The sequence below is a fragment of the Phascolarctos cinereus genome, unplaced genomic scaffold, assembly GCF_003287225.1.
Source record: "Phascolarctos cinereus isolate Bilbo 61053 unplaced genomic scaffold, phaCin_HiC Scaffold_3;HRSCAF=262, whole genome shotgun sequence".
Lineage (NCBI taxonomy): Eukaryota > Metazoa > Chordata > Mammalia > Diprotodontia > Phascolarctidae > Phascolarctos > Phascolarctos cinereus.
In genome coordinates, this window is record NW_027555736.1 from 50,740,627 (window position 1) to 50,752,838 (window position 12,212).

The 12,212-nt window shown below is 42.9% G+C and overlaps 1 protein-coding gene across 1 annotated transcript in view; it reads right to left on the bottom strand.

The window, feature by feature from the left end:
- PSAP (prosaposin) overlaps nucleotides 1–11,918 on the bottom strand; it is a 36,640-nt gene extending 24,722 nt beyond the window's left edge. The window contains 1 exon segment of the mRNA XM_078150825.1: nucleotides 11,756–11,918. Coding sequence (XP_078006951.1) covers nucleotides 11,756–11,798 — 43 coding nt within the window. The 5' untranslated portion in view covers nucleotides 11,799–11,918.
- Between the last annotated feature and the right edge of the window lie 294 nt (nucleotides 11,919–12,212).

Sequence of the window (12,212 nt, forward strand, 5' to 3'; positions counted from 1 at the left end):
AAACAGCAAAGAGAAATCACAAGGGACTTATTAAAGTTGAACTGTTTACATTCCTGCATGGAAGGATGATACTTGTAACTCATGAGACCTTTCTCATTATTAGGGTAGTTGGAGTGAATATATATATAGACAGAGGGCACAGGGTGGACTGAATGCAAAGGGATGATATCTAAAAAAGAAAATTAAGGGGTGAGAGGAATGTACTGGGAGAAGGAGAAAGGCAGAGGTAGAATGGGGTAAACTATCTCACATAAAAGAGGCAAGAAAAAACTTTTACAGTGGAGGTGAAGGGAGGGAGACGAGAAGGAATGAGCGAACTTTACTCTCTCTGGATTTGGCTCAAGGCGGGAATAACATACATACCCAACTGGGTATGGAAATCTATCTTACCTTACAGGAAAGTAGGGGGAAAGGGGATAAGAGAAGGAGGGGTGATAGAAGGGAGGGCAGACTGGAGGAGGTAATCAGAAGCAAGTACTTTTGAGGAGGGAGAGGGACAGGAAAGACAGAATAAATGGGAGCTGGGATAGGATTAAGGGAAATATAGTTAGTCTTTCACATCATGACAATTATGGAAGTGTTTTACATAACTGCACATGTACGGCCTATGTCAAATTGCTTGCCTTCTCAACAAAGGTGGGTGGAGAGGGAGGAGGGGAGAGAATTTAGAACTCAAAGTTTTAGAAATGAATGTTAGAAATTGTTTCTGCATGCAACTGGGAAATAAGATACACAGGCAAAGGGGTATAGAAATCTATAAGGGGATAAGAGGGAGAGGGGGACAGTTACAGAAGGCAGAACAGATTGGGTAAAGGGGGAATCAGAATGCAGGCTGTCATGGGGTGGGGGAGGGGAGAGATGGGGAGAAAATCTGGAAATCAAAATCTTGTGGAAGTAAATGTTGAAAACTAAAAATAAATAAATAAATAAAATATATAGAGAATATTAATTGTTCATGGGTAGTAAAAATGACAATTCTGCCTATACTAATTTACTTATTCAGTACCATACCAATCAAACTACCAAAAATTATTCTATAGAGCTAGAAAAAATAGTAACAAAATTCATCTGGAAGAACAAAAAGTCCAGAATATCAAGGGAATTAATGACTGGCTAATATGACAGATGAGGAAAATGATAAAGATTGAAGATGTAGGAAAACTGGGACACTAATGCATTGCTGGTGGAGTTGTGAACTGATTCAACTATTCTGGAGAGCATTTGGAACCATGCACAGAGGGCTATAAGAATGTGCACACTCTTTGACCAACACTTCTAGGGCTATATTCCAAAGAGATCATAAAAAAGGGAAAAGGACCTAGATATACAAAAATATTTATAGCAGCTCTTTTTGTGGTGGCAAAGAATTAGAAATTGAGGGGATGCCCATCAATTGGAGAATGGCTGAACAAGTTGTGGCATATGAATGTAATGGAATACTGTTGTGCAACAAGAAATGATGAGCAGGCAGACTTCAGAAAAATCTGGAAACTTATATACACTGACGTTGAGTAAAGTGAGCAGAACCAGGAGAACACTGTACACAGTAACAGCCACATTGTGTGATGACTAACTTTGATAGACTTAGCTTTTCTCAGCAATGCAATGAATGAGTCAAGACAATTACAAAGGACTCATGATGGAAAATGCTATCCACATCCAGAGAAAGAACTGATGGACTGAATGCATATCGAAGCATATTATTTTCACCTTTATTTTTTTCGTAGTTTTTTTCTTTTCGGTCTACTTCTTCTTTCACAACTATGACTAACATGGAAATGTGCTTTACATGACTGCACATATATAACCCATATCAAACTGCTTACAGTTCTAGAAGAAGGGAGGGGAGAACAATTTGGAATTCAAAATTCTGTAAAACTGAATGCTAAAAATTGTCTTCACGTATAATCGGAGGGAAAATAAAATACTAGGAAAAAAGAGAATCATGGTAACTTTGGAGAGAGAAGAGGAAGTGAAGGCAGCACCTGTGTAGACGACCTTCTCAAAGAGTTGAACCACAAAAGGAGGAATGATATAAGCATGATGAATAACAGTCAGGTTCATTAGACTTTGAAGGGGAATACATAGTCGATGTCTGTTTAACCTGCTAGAGCTGTTTGAAAAGTCAGTTCATATGCAGAAAAACTTTACAGAACCTTTTAGCACATATTTCAAGAAATACGTACTAGGGAAAAAGAACCCTTTAGCATACACTTTAGGAAATGCACACTAAAAACCCTTGCAGAATATTCAGTAAGCAGGTGTCCTAAGAAGTGGAACAACGCAGAGTTGGCCGCCCAGGTGATTCACTCCAGAAACCAAAAGGATGCTATGACGCTGTGATAAATGAGGTCTCTAGAGGCCGAAAGGACCACACATGACACAGAGAAGCTTATTACCTACTGCAGTTCACCAAGAGGTGGTGACTGAAGCACGGTCTCTGCCCTCTGATACAACTCACTGTGTATCTATGATGTGATTTTTAATCAGCACCGAGTAAACTCCCTTGCCAGCCACAGCCCAACCCATCTCCACTGCCCCAGCACAACTAGACAGACCTTGAGGATCTGTATGTGTGGCAGGAGAGAACTAAGAGTTGGCTTAAAGCCTCTCTTAAAGCCTTCATCCCTTCTCCCATCCCTTTGTTCTCCACCCCAGGTTTTTAACCTCCTTCTGTCCTCTCCCAGACCAATATGGGACAAGGACATTCAGAACAGCGTGGCACGTCTCAAGGGCCAATTTTGATTTTTTTTTAAATTCCTTACAACTAGAAATATCCTAAGGCAAATGGGATGCTTTGTAAAGAAGAGGCTCCAATAATCGCTAAAGGTCTTTAAAGAGGCACAAGTGATGCTTGGAGGTCTTGTTCAGGCAGTGGCTAGACCAGATGAGAGGCAGGCAGCCAGAAAGCCTGGGTTGGCAATCTTTGTATTTATATACAAATGTTTGGTTTTTTGTTCCCTCCAACAGAACGTAAGGTCCTGAAGGCAGAGACTGTTTCACTGTTAACTTTGTATCCCAACACAGTACCTTGCACACCACTGGCACTTATTAAATGCTTGCTGATTCATCAAGTGGTCTTGAAGGGGCAGCTAAGTAGACCAGTGGACAGAGCTCCGGCCTTGGAGTCAGGAGAACCTGAGTTCAAATCAGGCCTCAGACACTTGACACTTGCTAGCCATATGATCCTGGGCAAGTCACTTAACCCCACTGCCTCACCCAAAAAAAAAAAGCATCAAATGGTCTTGGGCCAATCACTATCACTCTACCTCTGAGCCTCAGTTTCCTCACCTACAAAAATGAGGTTTAGGGGCAGCTAGGTGGCACGGTGGATAGAGCACCAGCCCTGAAGTCAGGAGGACCTGAATTCAAATCTGGCCTCAGACCAAACACTTGACACTTACTAGCTGTGTGACCCTGGGCAAGTCACTTAACCCCAATTGCCTAAAAACAAAACAAAACAAAAAAACAAAATTAAGATTTAACCAGATTATTTAAGATTCCCTCTGACTCCAAACCCTATGATAAGGCCTGAGGTCCCTGCCAATTTGGAGCCTCATGCATGAAACATGCTAGACCCTGGGGAATGGGCATACACATACACACAAAACTTGTGAACAACTGTATTCTAAGCATGATTCGTTTTACCTGCTTGTTGTGATGGAGAAGGGTAAAAGGGTGATAAACTGTGGATACAAGAGGGATAAAGATACAAGGCCTAGTGATCACTGAAAGGAATTTAAGGGAAAAGATTATTTTCATGAGATTGTAAGTGAAAAGTTGAAAAGAATTATTAATAGCTCATAGGACAATCTCCACACGCCATATTATTTTCCTGTCCAACAAAAACATCTCCTGGTAATAAAGAGAAGAAATCAGGTGACAAAAATAGAGATAAACCTCAAAGTCTTCTTAGATGTGCTCATAAAGAAACACTTGATCCAGATCCCTTGAATCAACACTCTCTAACAGGAAGGCCTAGCCAGGTTCCACTAAGAAGTAACTGCATGACTTCCAGTCAGTAGACCCAGTAGAGATCAGTGTGTTTACCTTTGGCCCCTTGTTCCTTACCCCCCTTCTTTGTAACATAGCTCTAGGAAAAAGAGATCCAGTTTTTGATGAGACGTGTTCCCATTATATATAAAGCCTGGCTACATCAGCTGAAGCCAATGAGCAAACAAACCATGGTATAGTTATATACCACATCCATATACACACATATGTGTGTATATATGCATTCTAATATATATATTTAACTATATATATCATATATAGTTTAAAATATATGGTATATGCGCCATCCAGAATAATGGAATAGTACTGTACTGTTAGGAACGACCAAAGGGACGATTTGAGGGAAACCAGGGAAGAGGCCGAGGAATTGATGAAAAGTGAAGCACGCTGTAAGGACAAGCTAAATCATGCAATGACCACCCATGATGCCAGAGGACGGATGATGACTATAACCTACCTCATCACAGAGTAGATGGACTCAAGGTACAGAAAGAGACACAGCCTGGCAATGGGGAAGTGAACTTGCCTGTTTTCCTTAACTGCATAATGGTTACAAAAGTTCTAGTTTTCTTTTTTTTTTCCAATTGTTGAGGGGGATGAAGGAAAGAGAGTGAGAGAGCAGCTATGGTAGGGTTGCAAAAGGAAGATCATGCATTGAAACATGCTTTTAAAATGCACTGAAAAGAACTAAAGGCCAGGAAGGAATCAGACAAGCAGGGCAGCTTTGAGAAGAATGTCATAATATTTAAATAAATTTATCTTAGAAAAAGAAATCCAACAGGCCATAAATGAGCTTCCATGCATCAGAATCAGATGCATTTACAAGTGAATTCTACCAAACATTTAAAGATCAACTAATTCCAAAGTCAAATAAATTATTTGGAATACTAAGTAAAGATTCCTACCAAATTCCTTTCATGAAACAAATACGGTATTGATACCTAAACCAGGAAGGGCAAAAACAGAAAAATAACTATAGACTCCAATTTCACTAATGAATAGTGATGCAAAAATCCAGATTATATGTTGTAACCAAGAAGAATTTATACCAGGAATGCAGGGCTGGTTCAATATTAGGAAAACTATTAACATAATTCATTATATCAATAACAAAGTCAACAAATCATATTATATCAATAAAAGCAGAAAAGGCTTGACAAAATAAAATACTGATTCTTATTAAAAAACACTTGAAAGCATATATAGATATATATATATATATATATATATATATATATATATATGAATTTTTCCATATAACGATAAGAAGCATTCACAGGTAACATTATCTCTAATGGAGATTAGCTAAAAGTCTTCCCAATAAGATTAGGACTGAAGAAGGGATGCCCATTATTACCAATATTATTCAGCATTGTACTAGAAATGCTAACAACAGCAATAAGAGAAGAAAACGAAGGAATCAGAATGAACAATGAAGAAATAAAACTATCTCTTTTTACAGATGATATGATGGTATGCTTAGAAAATCCTAGAGATTTCAACTAAAAAATTAGTTGAAACGATAATTTTAAGCAAAGTAGCAGGATACAAAATAAACCCACATAAAATCAGCATTTGTAGATTATCACCAACAAAACCCTGCAAAAAGAGATAATAAGAGATATTTAATTTAAAATAAACACAGACAATATAAAATACTGGAGTATACCTGCCAACACAAACCCAGGAATTATATGAACATAATTATAAAACACCTTTTATACAAATAGTCACACTTAAATAACTGGAAAATATATATATATATATATATATATATATATATATATAATAAAAGTGACAATTCTACCTTGACTATCATGTTGAATTTCCTGTACACTTAAAAAGAAAAACTGTACAAACAGATTCAGTTTCATGTATGAGCCTCTCCTGAGTATACAAGTGCTCATTTTAGTTGTTCACTAATTTTCTTTTAAAGAGAAAATACAACCTGATTTCTCTTTAAGAGTCTGATTCTGGGTTTATTAAAGATCTAATTTAAACTATATCTTTGAAACTAACTCTAATCAGTGTTTTTCTACTAGCTTCTAGAATAAAAAGGCAGGATTAGAGCCCTGCCTCTCCAGTTTAGGTGGTATAGCTATTCTGGCAGGCCATATGACCTTTCTTCAATTATAAAGTAACAGTATCAGAGATGAATAGAAGCCCTGGGTTCAAGTACTGCTCTGGCCACATCCTACCAGTTCTATGTGGCCCCAGGCTAGGTCCTTAAACTTTTCAGTGTCTCCATCAATTCTCAAACACTAAGTTTCTGAGCAGATAGCTTGTCTGCTCTGAGGAGAGCCTACACTATGAAATCATAGATTCCGACAAGAAAAAAAAATATTCATCAAAATCGTTAGGATTAAATTTGATTCCACAGGCAAAGCCAGTCCTAGCATAAAGTATCATAAACAAGAGCTATATGAAAAGCCTGTAAAGCATGACCATGAGTCATTCAATGAGTCTGCCATCTTCATCAAATAGCACCTGCAGCTTTAAGCTCGTTCTCTCCCGTCTCAGAGGGCCAGCTCCAGCCATCATCCCCGTGGTCACTTGTAATAGGTGAACTGCCATGATTCCTTCTCATTGGCCTACAAATCTATCAGAATACTTTTTCCTCCAGTCTTGTCCTGTCCAGCTCCACAATTCTCTCCTCTCCTTTACTGACAAATTCCTCCAAATAAACTTGTCTACAACTTAGTGCCTATACTTCACCACCTCTTTCTTGAATTCCTCACAAGCTGGTTTCCACCCTCATCAAAGTACTGAAAGAGCTTTTGGAGGCCCCCTTTCCTTTTGGATAACTTCCCTTGGCTTCAGAAACAACTACAGAAAACGTTACTCTGTGTCTTCCCTTTCCAATCCCTCCTCCTTTGCTCAATGCCTTATCCTGACCCCAGAAGACAGAGGTTCCCCACAACGTTCTCTCCTTGGTCCTTGTTTCACTGTATACCCTGACTTAACTCCATTATTCTCTGGCCTCAATCATTTCCATGCAATGTCATGTCTCAAAAGAGCATTTCAAACTGCCACCAGCAACGGAAACCTGTCTTCAGCTGAGCTCATCTTTCTTCCCTCTGGCCTGCTCCTCTCACTACTTCAACAGTACCACACCCAAATTAAGCCCCAGGCTCCTCCACCCTCCCAATCTCAAAGATTAACGGTGTTATCCAACTCTTCCTACTTCAGCACCTCATAATGAAGAAATCAATTCCTAAAACCCTCCACCACCCCCACCTCAGCTCTTTCTCGTTTATCTCATTATGAATTCCCACTGCTTAGGATGGATTTCAGTGGATTCTCATTCCCACCTCCTTGCAGGTCTCCCCATCTATACTCTCTGCCCCCCCCCCCATGTCTATGTAATCCTTCCTAGTGCTACCAGAATAGTTTTCCTTACGCAGAGATCTGGTCATGAGCACAAGAAATCCTGGTGCTGCCGAGACCTAATAACCTTCAGACTCTGCCTACACCACCAGCACTGCACCCCATCTTTCCAGGCTCATGTCACTACCTGAAGCCACATACTGCTCTAGCCCAACTGGATCACTCCTTGCCCTAATCTCCCATTTGGGTTCCTCTGCTCACCTCCTGTGCCTGGAATGTCCTCCCTCTGCCCTCACCTGGTGATTTCTACCCTATATCCTTCAAACCCAACTCAGATGCCAGCTTCTCCCTGTCTGACCAATGACAAGCGAAACCAAAAATCACTTAGTATGTTCCAAGCACTGTGATCTAAAGGTCAAAAAGTCATTATGGCAAGTCAGAATTCCTGTATTAAGTACATTACAGCTCCATGAATTTAATTAACCCTGAGGGTAACCATGGAGACGCCCCTTTACCCATAATGGGCAAGGAACTGAATGTTTGGCTTGAAAAGTTCAGACTAATGACTGCCACACTTCAATGAATCAATTAACATTTATAAAATGCCTGCTACATTCCAGGCACAGCTCTAAGCACCTGGAACACAAAAAAGGGGGCAGAAGACAGTCCCTGACTTCAAGGAGCTTACAATCTAATACAATTTAACTACTGCTGAAGAGTATTTTTTAAAAGATAGGTAAGGATCATATATCCACATTAGGGTCATCATTTCAAAGACCTAAATACAGCAAAAAGTTGTGTTGTTGTGGGGGAGGGAAGTAATCCTCATTTGGAGACTACAAACAGGAGTTTATTATACAAACCATCATGGAGAAATAAGATATCTAGGGAGCATAGGAGCCAAGGTTTTCCAAGGAACGGTGAATGAAGGTGACCTTTTCTTCTAGAGTCAACAGTATTTATTGTAATGCAGAACATTATTTTACCATTTAGGTAGTAGGGCTCTTTAGGCAATGGAAAGCAGAAGTTGCTGCTTAATCTTGCCCCAGACCTCTTTCCTCCTAAATCTAAACAATAGTGAAATGTACTCCTGCATAGCTTAAGCACAGCCCATACCTCCAAACCAAATGGATAAGAAAACTTGCAATACAATGGCTTTACATAATTATGTTTATACCAGAAACCAGGACACCTGGTCTGGTTTGTGTGATCCCTGACCTGTAATGATGCTTGTGCTTATACTTTTGCCCAAAAATGCCTCCCTAGTCTCAGAAACACTATCTCTAACAACCACTCCCCAGCCCAAGGACGCTGTGCCTAGCAGTATTCATGCATGGGCCTCAGCAAGATCCTTATCTGGCTGCTCAGGTCCTAGCCCTCAGATCATATCTCTGGAAACCTCCAAATTCCTTAGCAAGACCCTTATCTGGCTGCTCTGGCCACAGCCCTCAGATCATATCTCTGGAAGCCTCCATTGTAAGAAAGTTTGCAGAGCATTATCATATCTACACAGAGGGAGAAGGGTGTCCCTGACCAGCCAGACTTCAAAGATCCATCCCCCTCCCTGTCCTGTATACTCCCTATATAAACCCTAGCTCGACCCCTGATGGGGGCTGCTTGATTTGGATGTGAATATCCCTGGCAGCCGTGCGTTAATATAATAAAGTCCACAATTTAAAATTAGCCTGGGTGGTCAACTCGCTAATTTCTCGGTATAACATTATGAGCCATATGTACAAAAGGTACAAACAATTAATACTGCTATTCATTCAATTCAGAAGTCACAAATGACTTTCCATTATCTTATCTATCATGGTAAACCTCTTTACTTATACCTCTATTTGCTGCCAAGATTCCAAGCCATGTTCTCCATTTTCTAGCCCTGTGGCTAAGGGGGAGTGAAGAAACAAGTAAGGCACTGTGCTAACTCCCAAGAACAGTCTTTCCAGCATGCTACTATGGGGCAGCTAGGTGGTGCTTAGGTGGATGGAGCACAAAGCCTGAAGTAGGAAGACATCTTCCTGAGTTCAAATCCAGCCTCACTCAGACGTTTACTAGCTGTGTGACCCGGGGCAAGTTCTCACCTGTACAAAGAGCTGAAGAAGGACATGGCAAACCACTCTACTACCTTTGCCAAGAAAACCCCAGATGGGGTCAGAAACAAGTGGACTGAACACCTGTCTCAAAAGGCCCATGCTATTGCAAGGATCTAAGACATCTCCAGAGGCCTCGGGATGGAAAATGCTGTCCACATCCAAAGAAAGAACTATGGAAGTCGAATCGCTATCACTTATTTTTACCTCCTGTTGAGTTTTGTTTCATCTTTCTGATGGTTCCTCCTATTGGTTTTAATTTTAACTTACAACTTCACTAATGTGAAAATATGTATCATGGGTATGTAAATGTAAAGCCTATATCAGATTGTGCGCCGTCTTGGGGAGGGTGGGGGGGAGGAAGGGGGAGAAAAATTTTCAACTCAAAAGCATATGGAAGTGATTGTTAATAAATCAAAATAAATTAATAAAATTTTTTTTAAAATTAAAAAAAAAGGCCCATGCTAGTTATCAAATAAGAAAGGAACTGAAACTTAGAGATCTAAAGTAACCTAGATTTACTTACCTCTTTTAAAGGGCCAAAAAAAAAAAAGCCCTGGAAATGCTCAATTGTACAGTCTGATGCTTAATCACACATTTTAGGTGTCTTCTACCTGCTGATGGGCAACCTTACTCTCCAATAACCACATTTTATTAGATTATAAACTTCACTAAGGGACCCTGTCTTATTCACAGATTTGGTTTTTTTGGGAGGCAAATGGGATTAAGTGACTTGCCCAGGGTCACAAAGCTAATAAGTATCTGAGGCTGGATTTGAATTCAGGTCCTCCTGACTGACTCCAGCGCCGGTGCTCTCTCACCTGTGCCACCTAGCTGCCCCTTCATTCATCCTTCTATCCCATCTTTCCATTCTGGGCATGATACAAGAGGCACATAATCTATCTGAACTGAATCTCAGGGAACGGACTTTCTCATTCCTAGTTTTTCCTCCCATCAAAATGACTTGGGCTGCCAATAGTATGTGTGTGAGAGGCAAAGGTCCACTTTCCCTCATATATTATCATACCAGGGGCCAATCAAAAGAGAACTGCTAAGGTTCCTATGAGCTCCCTGCTAGTACTCTCCATCTCATGAGACGCTTGTACTGCAGTATGCAACAAGAGGTAAAATCGGGATCAAATAACCAGCCACACTGCTCGGGAAACTCCATCAAGTAGGAACAGTAAATGTCCTACGCATCAACGTCTCTGTGCATTTACCTTTCCCCTGAAACACAGCTGCATGCCCAAATCCCAGGGGTTTTGCAATATTGGAGCCCATGAAATGAGTCAGCATTTCATAGCGTTTGCAAACAGAATGGAAACTTCTGATACCTTTCAGCCTCTCATCTAAAGAGATTTTGAAACTCGACAGCCCTAAGCCACCTACAAATAAATACAGCTCGTTACTTCTCCTGAGACTGGCTTGGAGTCAACAGCTGATTAAGGCAGGCTCCAGGAAAGGGGAAGGCGCTGATTCCAGAAAGGATGCTGGGTCATGTAGTTATTAACCCGCACCCATGGCTGCACCAAGATGCAGGACAGGGGCTTCAGAAGCCGCCGACCCTCAGTGACCAATCCCCCCACGAAATCAACATTTAACTTGCGCCTGCCGTGTGCCGAGCACCAGGCTAGGAGCTGGAGGGGACCCAACCTCGAAAGTGGACACAGCCCCTCCCTACCCCGAATAGAAGGCTCCCAGCCTAGTTGGGGAAGGAACGCAAGGGGATGGCGATTAATAAATGCTTATTAAACCAAAACGATCATGCCCCGGAGGCCTGCAGTGCCCAAGAGCAGGAGGGGGAGGAAGGAGTCTCGCAAGCCAACAACAGTGAACTGAGGGCTTCTGAAGGGCGGGGGCAAGGTCGCGAATCTCCGATGGGTTGGGGTGCGGGTAAGGGAGTTAATTCAGGAGGGCTTCGACACCAGAGGGCAGCCCCCCAGGACCCCACGCCCCAAGTGGACAGCATGCATTCAAGGGCCGGATGCAATCCCCTTTCTCTCCCGCCCCTGCACCTATCTGTCGCCCCCACCCCACCTGTCACATTCACCCCCCCCCGACACCGCCCAGGGAAACAGGGGGTGGGCCAGGCTGGAAGATCGCGCGAGGCACAAGGAAACCAGCCTCCACGGGGCGGGGGCGGGGGTCGTCGTGGCTGCAGAAGCTCCGAGACCCGGGCCCCCCACCTCTTTCGAGGGGTGGGGGGAACGCATGCGCAGAGCGCGCCTCCAGCCCGGACCCGAACCTGCTGAGAAGTGGGAGGGGGCGGGGGCCGCAGCGGCCTCTCGAGGTTCCCCGCGGCGTACCCCTAGCCGGCTTACCCGCGCCCAGGAGGCCAGGCAGGAGGAGCAGAGCGCAAAACATGGCTCCGGTGGACACAGCCGATCTGCAATGCGGGGAGTCAGCTGATCCGCCTCGGCTAAAAACCCGGCGTACCCAGAGCCCCGCACTGCGCAGGCGCGATCCCGGCCCGGCCCTCGCCTCCGCCCCCCGCCCTCCTCCCGCCTGATCTTGACTCAGCAGCCCCAGAGCGCCTGCGCGATCCTGGGCGGGGCGGGAGTGGGCGGAAAGGAGGGATGGGGGAGGCAGGGGAGGGGCAGGGGGGAGAATGAGATGGAAATGATAAGGAGGGAGAGGAGAGGAGGTGGGGAGCATGGGGCCTCTGCTTTTGAACCATCTGACTCTCTCATCGGCCGGCAGGAGAGAGGGCAGTGGGGAAGACAATGAAGCTGGCATTCAGGAATCCCCTTAGGACGACTGCCAACGCTCTTGCTAAAA